At 42.1% G+C, this 20111-nt stretch overlaps 1 protein-coding gene across 5 annotated transcripts in view; it reads right to left on the minus strand.

Moving 5' to 3' along the window:
- Window positions 1–20111, minus strand: part of Slc25a13 (solute carrier family 25 member 13) — a 182742-nt gene that overhangs the window by 42622 nt on the left and 120009 nt on the right. For all 5 annotated transcript variants that reach the window (XM_052720290.1, XM_052720289.1, XM_052720292.1 and 2 more), the window contains 2 exons: window positions 15720–15772; window positions 14024–14104 (listed from right to left, as the gene is read on the minus strand). In XM_052720290.1, the coding sequence (XP_052576250.1) occupies window positions 14024–14104; window positions 15720–15772 (134 nt within the window). The remainder of the gene's footprint in view (window positions 1–14023; window positions 14105–15719; window positions 15773–20111) is intronic.

Consider the following 20111-nt stretch of genomic DNA (forward strand, 5'->3'; position numbering starts at 1 on the left):
TACCATACTTAACAAAAACATCTGACGATCCACTTCATTTCCCTGAACACTAGCCAAAAAGGATCCTATGGCATTTATAAAAGACAAGAACCTGATGTTCAAAAATATTACATATCTTCAGAGTAGAGAGACAGAATTGGTATATCCAAAAAGAGTTTACTTCTCAGCTTTTGTTTGCAAATAAGTATCATTAGTAGAAAATAGCTATGTGAAATACACAGGACCAAAATGAAGAAAATTACAGGTTTTGTGGTTTGTTCTAACAGAGATAAAGGAGTCGAAGACTAAGGAACCACCTATTGTTGCTAAAAAGATTCAATGTTATAAATGTATGTGTGCCCATAACACACTTTAAAATGCAGATGTTACAAAAGACAAAACAAAACACCACATTTTCTTTTAATCAAGTCAAATATTATTAAAATAGAATTTCCCCAAATTAATTTAACATTCAAAGCTGTTTTCCTAAACAAAATCTCAGTTTAGTTTTCTGAGATGTTAAAAAATAAGACAGCCTGAATAAAGCCACGTGGAGAATTTTGTTGGTGCCCATTAATGAAATAGACTGTCAGAAGAGTTTAAAGTGTAGCATACAACAAATAAATGAGAAGACCCAAAGACAGAGGGACCGCTGCAAGGCACACACAAGGAGCACAACGTGCCAGCGTCCCAGTCAGCTGCTGTTTACTGATCTTTTCTCCTGTAAACTGGGGTAGCTAGGCGACCGACCGGCTTTTGATATCTATCAGCATCAGTCCCATCAACCACGATGAAGGAATCCAGCTCAACAATCTTTCTAGCATAGTTTCCAGCTTCAGTTAACTCCTGAGTCCCGTGAGTCTCATCTCATCTAGAACACAGTTCGCCGGGGATCCTGTATGCCAGACAAGGTCCAGACACTTTGACAGTACAATGCAAGGATCGAAAGATATTGCATTTAGTTTACTTTGTCACGCTGTGGTTTGCTGGATATGAGGGCTTTCCCAGTAGAAGCAATACAGCCCTGTAGTGGACTTGAACAGCCAACCACTGTTTTGTTTTGTTTGAGAGAGGATCCCTCTTCATAGCCCTGGCTATCTTGGAACTAGCTATGTAGACCAAGTTGGTCTTGATCTCACAGATCCTCCTGAGTCCTGGGATTAAAGGCATGAACCACCACGGCCTGGCTAACTGCCTCTCTATTAACATCTCCTTCATTTCTTTAGTTTTTGAATGTGCAAACTCTCTAGTTCTTCTGGTCTTCTTAGCACCAGGAGGTACAGGCCTTTCCTCTAGGAAAGCTGTCTCCCAACCCCCACCCCCCCCACCCCCCGCACTGCGACCACTGCTAAAATCATCTAGAGAAAGTTCTGACAGTACCAACTGTACATGATGTCCTGTAGGTCTCTTTCTGGAATGAAGAGGTTCCCTAACAACCAAGACAAGGGTAGTGTTTCATCTTTGTTGCTAATGGTGGGCCTTGAGCAGACTAGGCAGGCACTCTACCACTAACCTCCACCCTAGGCCCTTGGAAGGATAGTCATTTCTAGACTGACTTACCAAGAATGAATGGTCCCTAGGTAGGACCAGAAACAAGTCACGGTTATAACTCTTGATTGAATGACAAGCCCGATCAGCCCTTTGTCTTCATCCCTCCTCTCAAGAGGCCAGAGTCTGGCATTTGTGGAGCATGTGCAGTGCAGCAGGTACAGTGCTGAACCCCACAGAGACAGCATCTGTCTCCATTCATGCCTTACAGGCTCTGTCCCTGTCTTTCTGGAGATGAGAGAGGAGCAAAGAGCCCAGAATGGCCTAATTTCAAACCAAAGCTCGGAACTTTATTCTGATTTATTATTAAAGAAGCCAAGCGTTGAAATAGGTTTTCAGTTTTCTTTCTTCTTTGAGTGGAGTGCCTGCTTATGACTTTGGTAAATCTGATCATCTGGACCAGAGTTCCCATGACTTGGTGATGCTTTTGTTAAGCAAATAAACAGAAGATTCAGATAGACCAAAGAAATATGAGGAGACATGGTTTTGAAATGAATAGAGTTGGTTTAACAAATGTGTCCCATTCTTCTTTGTAGATAAGGCAACAAATCATAAAGAAGTCAAACAAGTAGGAATTATAACCCCAAATCATTAAAATATGAATCTTCAAGGCCTGCTTTAGACTCACTGAGAAATGTGTAACTAGTGACAATTTCTATCTTATTGACTGAGGCTTGCAAAGTGGTCACTCTGGTTGCCACAGATTTTACATAAATGCACCATTAGTTCAGGATCAGAACAACAGACACCTCCCCTCTATATGCATACACCACAGCTCACACCTCTGGCTAACAGCTTGGGCTGTTGTAATTCTTGCCGGCCTCCCATCATCCTCACAATCCACCTTTACACCCTGTGGCCCGAGAGCACCAAACAGGGAAATGGGCTGTGGAAGCTGCAACTATGTCAGCATGGAGCCCACACACCAAGCTTCCCAAATGAGTATGGCTCTCTCCACACAAAGCATCATCATTTCCAAAATGCTCTAATTTTTCACATGATATGATTTCTTGGGGCTCAAAGCAAAATTATAGTTTTTTTCTTCTAATATCCCCTCTCACTAAAATGGGCTAGATGGATAGTCTGCAAAGAACCTAAAATGTGGCTTCTATCACCGCTGCCTTTGGTCAATGCCTAGATGTTTTTATGAGCTTGCTGTCTTTGCTTCCTCACAAGTTTGCAACCCCGATTCCTCCTCCCATGTTACAAGAGGACTCCCTTCACTGTTAATGTCTCTGAATGCACAGGGAACGTTATGGTTGGGGCTGAGAGCATAGATAGTTCCCTCAGACAAACAGAATTAAAAAAAATGTTTAGAAAGTCAACTTAACCCTGATGTCATGCCTGTTTTCTCTAAACGTCCAAAGAACAATGACCTTCAATAAACCTCACTAAACTGACACTGTTCTTTAGGTAAAATGGGTATAGGCAGATATATGACAAGAGATATATGACAAGAAAACCTATCTCTTCCAAATTACTTGAATAGGCTCATTATCATGACTGTAGACAGTATCAGCCATTTAAATAGACTATACCTTCAGGAGCTCCTCCTCTTCCTTTTTCTCCATAATCCATTTTCTTTCATTTGTGTGCACACAACTAGCCTTTCTGCAAACCGTCTTCACTAAATGGGACACTGTCCCCAAACATTCATTCTTGGGACCTGGGGAATCCTTTCAAAAGCAACTATGATGGTTTAAAAAAAAAAAAAAAAAAAGTCTCCAGTCGACAGCCTTGTGAACACTAACAGCCTTCCTTTAAAGACAACTGAAGCCTTGCGAACACTAACAGCCTTCCTTTAAAGACAACTGAAGCCTTGCGAACACTAACAGCCTTCCTTTAAAGACAACTGAAGCCATCAGTCTGCTGTCCACAGAAACACAGCACTACATATTTTTAACACAGTATAGTTTCTGCTACATTTTAAATGAAAAGCATTAAATATATCCATAATTTAATCACCTTCCTTTAATTTGAATTCACATGGTAGATACTTATAGCTACTTAAAAAATTAAGTGGCAAAATGTATATGAAGAATATGTATCTTGATATTTTAATTATGCTCAATTGAATGTACTTAGATTTAAAGTGCTTTTCACAAATGACATGTGCTAAGAATATCTAATTGCACACTGACATTCTAAAATATGTGCTTACATGTGTCAAAAATAGATTAATATAAAGTTATTGGATGACTTTTTTCAATAAACCAAATATATTATTTTGATTATATAGATACAAACAAAACTGTACATATAAATAAGTTCTATACTAGTAAATGCCTAATGATGTGTCACATTAATATGAACATATACAATTGTGACAGCATTTGAGATTTGAGTAAGTCAGAAAATAGGCTTCTTAAGAATTCTTAGGTTCAATGTATTTTTCCAGTTAGTCATCCTTACTTGATGTCAACGGAAGCATCAAAATAATTTGAATGTAGGCCAAGTTGTTTTACTCTTTATAAAGATCACAGATAGAAAACAGATATTCATCAAGTAACAGTAGATGGGTTAAATTAATGTACACTACTCAAAAGCAGTCAGGTATTAAAGACAGCAGCCTCTTAGACAAGCTGGCAAATGGGACCAGTTGCAAGAGGTCATTCAAGGTCATTCACTCCATGCTGGGTCAGGTCCCTCACAAAAAGCATCCTCACCCTCCCACAATCAGGAAGTCCTTCTTCAAAGTTGAAAAAAAATACCTTTGCTTACCTTTTGACATTGGGACATGATATTATGTTCAGCCTCAAGAACCACACAATTCAGTTTTTAAAGAGAAGAATCACAAATCCCATTACACTTTAAGGAAGCCGACCATTTTGTATTGAGCTGAATTCATGGCTACCTTGAGCAACGTGTGTGTTGGACATGCCTAGGATCTTAGTCTAATGAACCTGAATCATACAATTCAAAATTTGTATACAAGATTTCTACTTCCACATACCTCAGAATGAGAATACATTTTGAGGTACGACTCTTTGAAAGAGGGAATGCAAATACAATGAGGCCATAGAGTTGGCTCTACTTTGTGACTGGCGTCCTAAGAGATTAGGACACATACAGCACACAGACTGAGAGGGAGTCCTTGACAATAACGAGAGAATGTGATCATTCCTAGAAACCGCATCTGGCAAGACCTGTGCCTTAGCCTTCCGGCATGCTAAACTGTGGTGAAAATAGATAGATAGATAGATAGATAGATAGATAGATAGATAGATAGATAGATAGATAGATAGATAGATAGATAGATAGATAGATAGATAGATAGATAACTGGTGCTTACACACCTGACCCATGGGACTTCACTCCGGCAGACCCAGTCTACCGAATTTCTCTAAAACTATGGTGCTGTACGTGCCTAACCACGAAGCAATATAGGATTTTTCTCCTTAAGTTGGGTATATAAATTTCACAATTCTGAAAAAAAAAAGGTAAGAGCAGATTCTTCTTACCATTTATTTGTTTGTTCCTGAGATACCAAACTGGAATGTTCTATTCTTAATGTTTTTAACCACACAGCAAGGCAGAAAAGAGGCTATTATGTTTACATATTTCATAAACATCAAATTTCATATTTTCAGCTTCATGGGGTCTTAATAGGCCCTTAGGAGCCTGGCCAGGAAACCAAAGTGGAATCTATTTGACATTAAAAAGCAATTAAGTTAGAGACCTGTCAAACTTGTTGACATTTGGGGTCTGCCTGTTCTACTGTGACTGCTACTATCAGAACCAGCTAATGCTTAGCAGGCTGTTGGTGTCTAGTACCTTAACTCTAGGACACCTCTGGTCAAATACAACCTCAAAGTTTTGTATCATAACAAACCCCTTCTCTGTTTACTAGAAACAAGTTGATGGCCTCAGTGTTTAAAGTGTCCCGAATCAAATACTGTAACTGCTGAAAAAGGAAAGGAAAGAAGTCAGCAGCAAGATATCTGGCTTGCTGAATGCCTGCCATGAAAGCTGGATCTTCCTATACAAGATGGCGTTTCCTAGCATCCAAAGGCAGCTCTGATCCAAAAACATTAACGTCTTCATGTGCTCTGGCTGCTATGCCCAAACTTCACAGATTGGGCCCCTGTGCCAGTCAAAGTATGTCAATGACACAATTTGTCATCTGGGAAGAGGTTACCTCAACTGAGAAAATGCCTTCATCCAGATGGTCCTGTAGGCAAGGCTGTGGGGCATTTTCTTGACTGATGTGGCCCTGTGCCACCCCTGGACAGGTGCTCCTGGATTGTATAAGAAACAAGCTGAACATGCCATGGAGAGCAAGTCAGTAAGCAACACTTCTCCATGATTGCTACTTCAATTCCTGCCTTGAGTTCTTGTTCTGACTTCTCTTCATGATGGACAACAAAAATGCAAGCTGAAACCAACCCTTTCTTCAAGTTGATTTTGGTCATGGTCTTTTATCACAGAGATAGAAAGCAAACCAGGACAGTCACATACAAACAATACAAGTTGCTTTCCTAGGGTTCCTAGAGGTGAGCTGCCCCTGGTCAGGTATCACCACAGCACAGGGTACCTTCCTAGTTCACACACACCACTTTCCTGCTATGTCCTTGCATGCCAAAGCACGGAAGAAACTGTGTGCTCATGACCAAGTCCACCTCTCAGAGTGGCGTTTCCCCCTCCTAAGGCCAGAGTATTGGGTCTTAGATTCCAGTGTATGAACCGGGGGAAGAGAGAAATCCTGAATCCACAGCATCCTGAAGGCCTTGGCGCCATTTCCTGAATCCAGAGCACCCCAAAGTCCTTGGTGCCATTTCCTGAATCCAGAGCATCCCAAAGTCCTTGGCGTCATTGGATATTGTTCTTACTTTTGCCTTCAGTCCAAGTAAGAATCATCTAGAGAAATCTCTCAACAAGGCACATGGAGGCATGCAGTCAGTGGAACTCTGGTCCACACCAAGGCTTTAGTCCCATCTCCATGGAACCTTCCGGGGTGAACTTCAATGGAGATGCTTCCTCAGCTTCTTAAAAATTCTCCAAATTTGGATATTGCTATGGCTAGCATTTTTTTTTTTTTTTTGGCTCTTCATCAGCTCCTTCTTTAATCCTCTCTTTTATGATTCTTTCATGGTTTTGACATGACAATTTTACAAGTTAACTATTCAGTAAAACTCTTTTCTGCTTAGAACATTAGTCATCACAAATAAACTATACCAAATTGTCTCCAGTCATTACCTTCATCCTGTTCTTAGGGCTCTGAAGGTATTTGAAGGTTGTTTGTTATTTTTAGAAATGAAGTCAAGTAAAGTAAGTAGGTACTTTTCAAAGGTTGGTTCGGTGACTGAGTGCTCATGGAGTATTTCTTTGGGAAATGTCCTTGATAAGGCAATATGTGGGCATGGCTACAGCTGTTCCCTGAAGTCCATCAGTTCCCCTATCTGTTCCTCTTGGAGTTAGCACACCCCATGGGTCATCCATCTGTAAGTTAATAAACCATGCCACATGGAATATAAAACTATCCTCCTCCTTCTAGCTAAATATTTCATCACCTGATATAGCTTTTAGGCTCTGCAAAATATTTCCCTGGAATATTTCAAATGAACACAATAACAAAAATTTGAAATAGTGAAACCAGTCATTAAAGTCTCATCAAATTACAATACATTATATAAATATAAGCACCGAAAAATAATAAAATTTATATCCATAGCATCCTCTTGGTTACCCGATCTGTTACTCAGCTAAATGACTTAGCTCACATCATCTGATACGTGTAAATTTGATATGTGTAAATGTGCACAGTGAAACAAAAACTCTGTTTTAAGGTTAAAACAAAACAAACAAACAAACACTATGAGGCCATATCTCTACAGCAAACCTTGAGACAAGAAAGATCATAAAAATAGGACTTAAATCCATTTCAAACTATCACCTCACCAGCCCTGACTGCCAGAGCCTGCTTGTTCATTTTTTGAGGAAATTTTCTCCCTGGTTGGAAGTGAATGACTGGGCTTGAAATCTCAAGAGACTTCAAGCTCAATGATAAGGCATCTGGCTTTGGGTTAGGGTACCCACACCATTACTTAGGGCTTACTTACAGAATTCAGAACTAAAAACAGAACAGTGCAAGAAGGCTTTGACAGTGTCCTTGGGTGGTGGAGAAGATGGATCTGCAAAGCGCAGTCCCTGCTAACATTTGGGTGAGGTCACCAGTCAAAACTGTCCCTGGGATTTATAAATAATCAAATCTACCCACCAAATTTCTTCTCTCAGTAAGTCACTGAGTAGTAGAGCACAGCTGAGCGACTTGAGGTAATTACCTGGGTCTAGGACAGGAGCTGGGGAGGTTGAAAGGTCAACCGGAGAGGCCAGGTGCCTAACAAGAGCATGAAGTGCATTCTTAGGCAGCAAATACCATGGAGAGGAGAAACTGACAGTGGACTGAAAAGAGGTGTGGAGAGATGGAAAGTCACTGTGAGAGGGGTCAATGGCCACGTGGAGAAAAGGAAGGAAGCACTCAGTTTCCAGAGCTGCTCAAATTTCAAGTACCTTGCATGTTATTTCATGATACCCTCAAGGCAAACACTTATTGATTATTGCTGTTTTTAGTGAGTTTCTGCTCCTCCGTCAATAGGAGCAATCTGGAGGTCTGGCAATGCAAATCATGCTCAAGAGTTGTTTTGACCTCAAAACTTTTTCATTTAGCAAATATTTAATGAGGCTGATAGCAAGTGGCCATGGATTAGCTGAGATCATTGGGATATGTTAAATAATTAAAAGACTCCTCCCTTATGTCACATGAAGAGGGGCACAGAACATGCATAGCACTCATGAGAAATACAAACAGCATATAGAACACTTGGAAATGACAAGGGCAATGCTGGGGAGAAAGAGAAAGAGAGAGAGGAAGGACCTACGGTAAGGAAAGGTGAGGATAACGGATGTGGGAAGCATTGGAAGTTTGAATTTACTCAGCACTGGGTACAGGTTAATATGATAAAACTGAAGAAAACCCTGCAGTCCCGGTTAGAAACCCTCCATGCGTTAAATGACACAGTGTCCTAACTCTAGGACTGCCGATATAACAGCTCTGTCAAGACAAACATCTGCAACAGACACATGCGAGAGAGGCAGCATTCCGGCGTCTGGAAGTAATGACTCCACTCACTTCTCTCTGCTGACAAGCAAAGCCTAGGAGTAGTGCTGATGGGACCAGCAAAGGCTTGGATCTGGGAAGCCTGGGCGCTCACTCCTATAGCACCAGGCTTGAGTGGAGCATTCAAAAGCAAACATTTACATCGCTTAGGAGACATCCAGATGTAAGACAAAGCAGAAAAAACATGCATAACAGTGAAGACCTGCCTCACTCAGGAAGGAGGTAACCCCGAGGAAGGAAGGAGGGAAGGCCACCAGGGGAGCTACCAAGGGCCTCCAGTTACACTCCAGTTTGGCATTTTAAGGTAACCAAGAGGCATACTTAGGTCCATACCTCTGTGTTTCCCATGGTTTTTCAAAATAATCATTAACATCAACTAAATGTGATATAAAAATGACTAATAACAAAAATTTGCCTTAAAAACAATACTTGGGGTGTTGGGGCCCAGAGAGATAGCTCAGCAGTTAAGAACACCAGCTACTCTTCCAGAGGACCCAAGTTCAGTTCCCACATGGTGGTGAACTACTCCCAGGGGATTCGACACTTTCTTCTGGCTGCCTCGGGCACCAGGCACACAGTTGATGCACAGATATACATGCAGGAGAATACCCATATTCATAAAATGAAATAACAACAACGAAAAGATTAAATAGTTTCTAAGGGATCATTGAAATGGTTAATGGGTTAAGTAAGGTACTAACTAACTAGCTGCTAAGCTTGATGGCCTAAGTTTAATCACTAGAAGCCACATGGTGAAAAGAAAGAGAGCTAACTCTTGCACTTGGTCCTCTGATCTCCACATGCACGTGTGCATGGATACACACGCACATACACACAAACACACACATACACACACAAGGAAAAATAGGTATGTGGCCAGCATGGTGATAAGCATCTGTAATCCCAGCATTCAGAAGTCTGAGGCAAGGAGACCTTGAGTTGCAGTCTAGTTTGGTTACACAAAAAGACCCTGTCTCAAACAAACAACAGCCAAAATAATTAACACACAGCTACATAAGCAGATATAAAACTCTTATACATACGAGAATACAGAAGCTGGGCCATTAGGCACAGGCCTGTAATATGAGCTACCTAGGGGGCTTAAGTAGGACAACTGCAAGTTCAAGCCCAGCCTGGGCAACTTAATGAGATCTTGTTTTGAAATTAAAAGCAGGAAAAAATAATAAAAGAGGTTGGGAGATACAGTTTAGATGTAGACTGCACACCACGCCCAAGGCCCTAGGTTCACTCTCCAGAACCATAAAAGAAAAAGAGAGTAAGAATACAAGCAGATAATAGCATGCGGCCCTGACCAGTTGTTAGGGAGAATAATTAGTCACATTCCAAACCCTTCCAATTGTGCTATACAGTTTTTGTTGGTTTTTGTAGATGTATATGTAGGCACATGTGTGTGCTGGTACAAGAATACACACACACACACACACACACACACACACACACACACACACACACACACACGCATATGGAGACCTGGCATTGACGTCTAGTGTCTTCCTCCATCTTTCTGCACCTTATATATGCAGGCAGAGTCTCTGGCTAATTTTGGCTGGTCTGGTAGCCTGCTTACTTTGGGGAATTCCTATCTCTGTTTCCAATCAGCTGAGATCACAGGCAAACTGCCACTCCCACTTAGCTTTTACATGGGTGTTGGGAATCAGGGCTCAGATCCTCATGCTTGTGTGGCTAGTGTTTTCCCCACCAAGCCATCTCTCTAGCCCTGGCAGAACTTTACCAATCATTTCCAGAACCAGCAGAACTCATCAATGACTTTTCCCATGAATGAATACAAACTCATGAACATCAGAGGCATTCACGTATGTAAGCACCCGGGTACACCTCAACAGGAAAATACTGGGACTGTATTATCACAATCACAGCCATAGCCTTTACAAAAGCTATTACAGAATTTTGTTTTCTACTGATATAAAAATAATTTTTACTAAGTACAAGGTCTATAATACAGGTGCTGTTGACACAATTTTTCTGGTGAATATTAGATTTTCATGCCAGATAATTTCTTTCTTTCTTAAAGACAATTACAACACCATTGTCTTTCCTTACATGATAGGATTTCATAAGATCAAAGAATCAAAGCCGAAGATTCCAAGCTGCCCATACCCCTCACCAAGGCTTTAACCCTACCGGCTCTGGGTTTACTGGAGTCACTAGCAACCTGCTTGAGCTCCTCGACCAAATTTCATGATGACCTTCACTACCAGGCTCTCAGCCACATTGTTTGCAGAAAGAGAAGGATGCAAAGAGATGGAACACATATCTTTTGTACCAGCGGAGTCCAAGGGCCCAAGTCTCTCTTAGAATTCTTACATCATCAATGAATACATTTAAAAATAGCAGAAAATCCACTCAGAGAAAAACACCACCACCACAAAGATTTCTTTCAGATTTAGGAGTTTAAAAAACTCCAGTCTCAGCATCTAGGTGAGTCATGAATTATGGTAAAAATATCTACCAGTCAGTGTGGATCTATTTAGAAAAAAAAAAAAAGAAGGAAAGAAAGAAAGAAAACTCAAGTAAAAATTTTAGCTAGGGTTCTAAACTGAAACTAATCTCAGGAAGAAATATGAGCTTTTTTAAAAAAAAAGTCAGCTTTACACTTTTATATGTGTCAGGAAAGGAAAAGTAGTTTTAGTTTCTTCATTTAAAAGTACTATTTTATGAAGCTAACAAGAAATAGGGTAAGTTTTACTCCTGTGAAGTGCCCGTGACTGTCTCCCTCCAAATGTACTACCACTTCCATTCTTCTACAATGAGTAAATAAATGAGATTGGCCAAGCACTGTGAAGACGCAGGTTACGAGCCAATGCTCTCCGCATATTTTCCCTGTTGTTGTCAAAAACACTGTAAAACAGAGAGGGCTTTGTTCAAAGAAATGAACAGCTTTGGTTGACATGAGTGAAAAGTCAGCCATGTGTGCTGATGCTCAGCAATAAGGAAGCAAGGTGAGCTCCCGGGGACTTAAAAGTCAATGCCCAGCCATGCTTGGCTGAGCTAAAGCAAGGAACTGCTCACGGGACACGAGGTCACAGAACCCTTTGTATTCTCAATTACACAGAGCAGGCCAGAGAACTCATGTCTTTCTACGGTATACACAGGCGCTGAAAGAGAGAAATAGCCTAGAAGGAAAGATGCTGCTGTGACTTGCTCGCACGCACGCGCACACACACACGCACGCACGCATGCACGCGAACGCACGCACGCATGCACGCGAACCATCCAGTCTTCTCTCCCCTGGGTTCTTTGCTCCCTACAGGACTGCCTAACTGAACTCAAACTTTTCCCTACAGCAGTGGCTAGTGTGGGGAGGGGAACAAAACCAGAGGCTTGCACTTCAGAGGAGTGCCTCTGAGGCAAAGGGCGGCAAACCTCATTTCACAGATATTTTAAGTAGCTGGAAAGCCCAAGTGGCTCCGATTTTAAGCCTGTGTTTAGATCAGGCTTGAAAAGGGGCTGTGTCTCTTTACAGTAGCTAGGCACCACTTCTGATGCCAATCTGAGCTCTGTGTTTGAAATGGGCCACCATACTTGAAAACAAGACCACCTACAGAGGGCACCTTGACAATGCATGCCCCGGCCGATCTCCTCGGCACCCCAATGCATGCGTGGGCAAAATGCCTACATTAAGGAAAAAATACATCTCCAGGCTCTGTGCCATGATGGTTGCCTGACTAGAGTCAGAAAATGAATTTTACATTTTAAATTCTTACACGGTTCTAGCATCATCACGTGTCTATGAAGTTTAAAAAATGTAACTTACAAAATACAAAACGAAACCTCCACCTTTACCTGATCAAAATACCCTGCTGTCTCAAGGCTCTTTACAACAGGTTGAAGGACTAGGCTAAACTCAGCCTGTAGAGACACCTATTCAGTACCTTAGGCCCACTGCAGCGTCCTGAAGGACTGAGCTAGATCCAGCCTGTGGAAGCATGTAATTAAATATTAGGAAACAAGCCGGAGAGAAGGCTCTTCCAGAGGGCCCCAGCTCAGTTCCCAGCAAACACCTCAGGTAGCTTGCAACTGTTTGTGACTCCAGCTACAGAAGACCCAACTCTCTCGCCAGGGCAGTGCACACTTGAAATGCTTTCACAACCAGACGCACATGCACAGGCACACGCATGCATGTGCACAGGCACACAAACACACACATACACAAATTAATTGATTAATTAAAAATTAGAAAGTCTCGCTACTTGAATGGCAAAGGCAGGCTTGCTTGAGATGAAGAGTCCTTAAGGGGAGCACTTCTGACTTCCTCAAGTCACTTATTACTAACTACCATGTGTCCCTTGCATTGAAGACATTCATCCTGAATGCTCCTAAACATTCAGGGACAAGGGACCCTACCTGGCCACTTCTGACAGGTCAGTGATCAAACAGAGTCAGGCATAGCCCAATTCCATCGTCTCTTAAAAGTTACCAGGAGCATGGGCTCCCGGCAGGTGCTACATTCAGCCCGAGATAGACAGTGAGCCTCTTCCACACAAGCATTTCATATCATCAGGAGTCTGCTTCTAAACTCTATGATTTTCAAGGAGAGGGGGGGAAAAAGCCTATTTCTTGCCTGAACAGGCCAATTTAAAAAGAAAAGAAAAATGTGACCTCATCTTTTTTTATATGGAAAGTTACATGAGGTTAGAAGGGAAATATACCAATATTGGATAGCCTGGGTGATCAAAGTGAATTTACTTAGTGAACCTTATCTTTAAATGGCTCCCGCCCATGTGCAAGCGTTAATTTACTTGAAGGATTTGCATTCACATGGACAAACTGGTCCATGAGACACAGCCAGACAATGTTCTGCTGAGCTTTAGAACGAGCTGCAGGTTGCTCAGCCATATCCCAAAGCAATGAGTTCACACATTTCTGACAAGGCAGAACACCCTCAGCCATCTGCTTCCCAGAGTTTCTCCCAGAAGCCCTGGAAGTGGGAAGGTTCGCTGCCACTTGCAAGACAAAGCCAAGCCGAGAGCTGGAACAGTTGACTGCAAGCTACAAGCTTAGTGCTTGACCCAGCAGAGGCTGCCACTGGAAACAAGATATTATGAGGAAACTTCAGAAAGGGCTAGCAAAGACATTTTAAAGGCCAAACACTTGTGCGGCAAAGGAGCTGACAGCAGAGCTGACCCAAAGCAATGACAAATGGTAACAGGCATGAAGATCAGGCAGAAAGATCAGCAGTTTACCCTTCACCTCAGGAACTGCAGCCTGTCTAGGAAACTCTGGCCTTGGACAGGATCTGTGGTCAAACAGAAGCCTTAGTCCACACGTGCTGGTCATGGCAGTGACACATGTATGAAGAACAGCTTTCCAGCGTAGAAATGTAGAAGAGATACTTACACAGCCTCCAGCAAAAATCTCTGCCGAAAGTGGGACCGAGCCATCTTTGTGCATAAACTTATCTCTCACAAAATCGTTCACCTTGAAGAGAAATATTTATAGAGGCTGATGAAAAATATAAAGAAAGTCATTAAACACACAAATGTACATCTGTCAATATATGTTACTTTTTTATCTCAGTTGATTGCACAAAGTAACAGATCTTAAAATAGTTTAAGAGAGACTCTTAATAGCATAGAGGTCATATGTATGTGTGTGTGTGTGTGTGTGTGTGTGTGTGTGTGTGTGTGTGTGTGTGTTTGTGTGTGTACATATATATGACATATACATACACATACACACACATATTTATATGACAGGTAAATATATATAGGCATACCTGATATTACAGGTAGAAAAATTCAAAGAAAAATGGCCTAAAGAGCCCAAAATTTAAAAATGTCCTGCAATTATAGTAGCATGAAAAGGGAGACATTGATAGCATAGATGAAAACATACATTTTATAATTTAAAACTTGTCTTATAAGTTATAATTAAAAGTCATAATAAGTCTTTTAACAAGAAATAATTTAAAATAGCATTCCTCACTGAAACCAATGTAGGTTGCTTAGTTTTGTTTGCTTGTTTTTTTTTCAACTTAGTAGGTATTTAGTATCTAAAAATTCCTCAGGGAGCTGGAGAGATGTTTCAGCAGTTAACAGTGTCTCGTACTCTTTTCAAGGATCCAAGTTCAATTCCCAGCATTGTAAAGTGGCTTCTAACTGCCTGTAATTCCAGCTCTGGGGTGAGCCAATGCCCTCTTCTGGCTTCCAAGAGATACCTGCACACACTTGTCATACGTTCACACCTATACACACCTGTCATACATTCACACCTACATACACTTGTCATACCTTCACACAAACATAAACCTCTCAGACATACACATTAAAAAATGAGTATAATCTCTGGGTAGGTACTACAAGCAATTTTAAGAAACAACAATTACATAGTTTGGACAGATAAGGGCCAGAGACTAGCTCTCTCAAAGTCCTGTCATCAAATGACACAAGAAGTATTACAGGGACCAAGGCCCAGTCTAAAGCCAGTGTTGAATTGTCTAGGGCTCTGAGGCCTTAGGGATGTATACGTCCTATCTCCCCACTCTCCAGACACTGAAAACGGGTACCAACCACCTGCAGCTGAGCTGGGACAAGCTTCAACCAGAGCAATGAGCTCTCAGCATCTGGCTTAGAATGCTCCTCAAACACGCTGTGAAGATGCATTCCATAGCATCGGGAGTAAGTGCAAGAGGACATACAAGAGGGCATACTCAGCATTCTGGTTCTGACTCATGAATTCGGCTGCTGGAACCCTACTGGCCTCACTCGCTGTACTCCGAAAATCACACTTTAAACTTTAAGATGACAGGTGCCAAGCACCTCATACGTCAGGTATTGTGGGAACTTTTCTGCTGCTGCAAAGATGAGGAAAAGCCATGGCAGCAGCCACCTACAATCATCTCCAAGCTCATTACAACAGTTTTGGATGTTTAATGTTCCACAGAGAACAAGGAGAAGTTATGTGTGGTGACTGCTCTGACCATCAAACTAATTAGTGTGGTTGAAGGACCACAAACCTGCTGAATCACAGAAGAATACCTGCTAGACTGTTGAGTCTGTGTCTCTTAATAAGAAGCCCCAATTCAAAGACTTACTGTAAGTTTTATGGCCTTCTCCGGGGCGACTCCCAGTAACTGCGGCAGCAAACCTAAAAATCAACAAGCAGCAGAAGCGTATTAAATAAATTAGCATTAACTACACAAATCAACAGCTCTGCAGAGGGGATCCCCACTTGAAAACGGGGGCAATCTTTGCTGCAATTTTCTGCTATTACCTTTAATGAGAACACTTGTGATGGAATTTAAGAACCGACTTCTAATAGCCACATCAGCCCTGAGTAAATTCCCTTGCACATTCTGGACCGTTTGCACATTGGGTAAGTCAACAGTGTTAGTAACACAGGAAACCTCATTATCTTGGGGAGGTTGCTCCTTCCCCTCTGCCTCCTTCTAGCACACACCTTTCTCTCGCTCCCTCAAGGCCCACAGTGCAGTCATTCAGTCATGGGGACAACTATGACTTCGTGATGGGCGGGAACAAATCAAGAGCATGATCTTATGAAGGGAGAGGCCTTTCTGGGACTTGATAACTGAAGAAAATTAATTTCCAAGTGAGAAACAGAAGGGGCATTGAAAACAAGGGCGAGTGAGCCCTGTGTGCTCTAGAAGGATGGAGAATGTGGGCCTGGCCCATGAGAGGAGCATAACTGAGGTGAGCACTGGATGCTACAGCCTCATCAGATGCTGGGAGCCTCAGCCTCACTTGTTCTGTTAGATGAGAAATGAGTTTGAAGCATAAGAGTGACGCACTATTGTATTTTTTTCTTTTTCTTGTCTTTCCTTTTTTCTTTTTGTTTATTTATTTTTTTCTTTTTTGGAGACAGTGCTTCACTGTGTAGACCAGGCTGGCCTTGAACTCATGGAGATCTGCCTGCCTCTGCTGGGATTAAAGGCCACTATATCTAGCGCAAATTTATATTTTTAAAACCAACTCTAGCCACTTTGTGGAGACAGGGTAACTAGTGTGTGTGTGTGTGTGTGTGTGTGTGTGTGTGTGTGTGTGTGTGTGTGTATCCACAAGTACCATTTCAACTCACATACATAAATCTCACTTTCAGTCCCTTCTCCAGGGACATGGATAATCACACATGTTCTTAAAGCTGCAGCCTGAGGCCAGAGCTTGCAGTCTGCGGGCTGTATGTCTCCAAACCCATACATGTGCTTGATTGAGTAGCAGAAGTTTTCAAACATAATCCATCCAAGCTCTTTGCCAAGAAAGAACGACAGATCTGACAGCCTTGGGCCTCTTTCTGATGTCTGTTTAAGACAGGTGACATTCTTTTCTTTGGACACAATCTATTCAACCAATTTGCCAAGGTCCCCACCCTACTTTAAGGCAGACCAGTGCCCAGTGTTGGCTTTCGTTTTATATGTCCTGTTGCTATCCTCACAATAGAGCAGTTTCCTTTTTTGCTCGTGGAAATATGAAAGGGGGGAATGGGAACTATTCATGAGCAAACCATAACAGCTTTGTGTTTTAGAAAAAAAAGGTGAGACAGTCCATTTTACTGTGGAACCACATGACAATGGGGATGCTGACAGTAAGGAAAATGAAGACACACCCATATGATGTCCATTATGTGCCAGGCACCATTTGAGGTCTCTATTAACCCATTTAATCCTAGTAACCACCCCACAGAGAAGAAACGAAGGTTTTCGGAGCTTAGGTAATGGTAAGCGTTTGGTAAATGGAGAGCTGATTTCAAACCCAAGTTCTTCCTAGTCAAGAGTTCATACCAGTAGGCAATACATAATTGTCATGTGATTAACAAGTATCTTCTACGCAGCCTTTGTTGTTCCCTGACACAGCTTGTGGGGTGGGGGGGGTGGGGGGAGGTGGGGGGGGGAGGAGTCCTAAGGCCGTAATACCTCTTCTGTATTTTCCGATCTCACTGAACTCCTGGGGCTTCTGCTAACTGGATAGTATGTAGACTACTTACTAAGAGCTAAGCAGTGACTTAGCAACCTGAACTCTGTACAATGGAGCTGACCCTCTCCAGAAGCACGATTGAGTATTCTTTGAGGGAATGCATCCCAATGTGCCCAGGGGCAGAAAAGTGAAAAGAGGCCTCAGATGGTGCAGGGACATTGGCCAGTTGGATGCTAGGCATGAACTAAGGTCACAAGGAAGCAGAAACCACAAATAAGCAAAGGAACTGGGTGGGTGGAGCAATGTAGGGGGAAAAACGTATGGGACCGCCAAAAGAGAAAACACAGTCCAGAAAAGGCAGAGCTTGGAGACTGCACAGAGACAGCCTGGCTGTTTTCTGGACCCAATGAGTCACACAGGCTCTAGGGTAACTGCTGCCCCTAGATTGCCACAGATTTTGCCTTTACTCGCTCTCATGTGCACTCGTACTAAAACCTCCCCTCCCCTCCCCTCCCCTCCCCAGCCCTCCCCTCCCCAGCTTGGGGGATGCTGTGCTCCCTATACTCCGGATGAGCCAGAGCAGCGCTGGAAGGATTGGGAAGAGCCTCCGGCTGGTGCTCACACACTAGCAAGCACTGAGTCTACAGTGCACTTGCCTATCAACCTCTGAAGAGGCGACTTGCAATTTGAAGAAAGGTTCTGTTATTACCCAGTGATATACTAATTTCTCCTAGGAAAATGTGGGCAAATGCCATTTAAACCAATTCTTACTACCAAAAATCTTGATTTTTCTTTCTGCATTCAGGCCAAATCCCTAATATGCTTGAATATTTAGTTGCTACATGTATTTTTCTCATCATTAAATCATAGTGCAACCCTGAAGACACTGGGATTAAAATGATGATCTCTTGTCTTCATAACTATCCTGTGAGTCTCTTTGATGATGACTAAAACCCAGCCTAGAATTAATGACTGTAGTGTTACATACCATCAGTTCAGCCAGCCAGGAAGCTGGCTGAAATTTGTCCTTCTTGCTATAAATTCAGCGATGTGTTGTGAACATCAAGAAACAAAACAGAAAACCCTTTGTTTAAGATTGAAAATGGAGCAACAAATATTTATTCATGGAGCAACCATCTACCCATTGTCTTCTGTTTGTGTCCAGTAGAATGGACTGGAATGAACACAAATGGGATGGATGACGTCTCAGAAAAAAAAAAAAAAAAAAAAAAAAAAAAAAAAAAAAAAAACCAACAAAAAAAAAACCCCTCAGTTTACAAACAGCCCTACTTGTCCACCAAACTACACATGCTATTCTACTTGTCTATAGGTACCAGAAAGAGGACAAAAACACCTGAAAATACTTCAGTGAGTATCTGAGGGTGGGACATCAAAGTAGCAGAATAATACTGTGGGGAGAACCCGTTATTCTGCCTGCAGGATGGGGGATGTGTCAAAGAAGCAGGGTTATTTGCCGTTGAACTCTGGGAGTCCACCCAAGCTCTCTGGAGAAGAGATCAAAGCAGAATGGAAGGCAGGAATGGCATGTGGAAAGGCACCAAAACCTCAAGATCATGGTCCTTTCAAAATCAGCAAGATGACCAGAGACTGTGGCTGAACCACAGATCTAACAATAATGGCTTCATGAGGGGCATATACCGCACACCAGGTATTACATCTGTTGTTTTATATACATTAAGACACTGGATTTAAATGATAATCTTATTTGGCGCAATACCAAAACTACATCATCATCACCATCCTCATCTCTCAATCCATAAAGAAAATGAGGCTGACTCCCAGGAGCTGCAGGTCACCTGGCTGTTGGATGTGCAGCATGGTTCACCTAGGCAGTCTTGCTCCAACCTGTCAGCTCACCTGGTTAGTACACTGCTTATCATATTTTGAGTCACACTAAGGAGCATGGACCAAATTCTGTAGACACATGAAGTGACTTTTAAAATAAAAAGCAAGGTTAGCAAGAAGTTCTAGAAGTAGTTGGAGGACATCTGTGGGTAGTTTAAAAACCACAATAACAAAACTAAAGTAATATAATCAGAGACCAAGTTTCCTCATATTAAATGAAGACCTCCTGAAAAGAACAAAACCAAACTATACATCCATCCCTAAGACCTGGGCCAGGTGCTGGCACTGAGCAAGGAGAGAGGAGAGAACCATTCTTATTCTTTACTCTACTGCAGCGTCACAGGAAGCACACATGACTCCAGGTTACAATACGAGGTCACAGAGCAGTCTTGACACTGTCAGCTCTGAGCAAAGACCTCCTGAAGGCATCATAAATGGCCAGACAGTGAAAAGCACAGAGGTGGGACTTGCAATAACTCTTCCTAGACGTGGTCCTCAGAGGAAGGAGGGTAACATGGTTTAGTAAGCCTCCAGTTGCCATTCCAGTTACAGCACCTCATTACAATAGCACTTAAAGCTCAGGAACATATGTGTTTGACATCTGGGTAAGTCAGCAGAAAAGTCAGGTTTCTAATATAAGATGTTTCTGGTGGTCTCCAAAAATTCATTTTAACCATTCCAAACAGAAACGG

This window comes from Peromyscus californicus, unplaced genomic scaffold (genome assembly GCF_007827085.1).
Source record: "Peromyscus californicus insignis strain IS unplaced genomic scaffold, ASM782708v3 Scaffold_6__1_contigs__length_162567912, whole genome shotgun sequence".
Classification (NCBI taxonomy): Eukaryota; Metazoa; Chordata; class Mammalia; order Rodentia; family Cricetidae; genus Peromyscus; species Peromyscus californicus.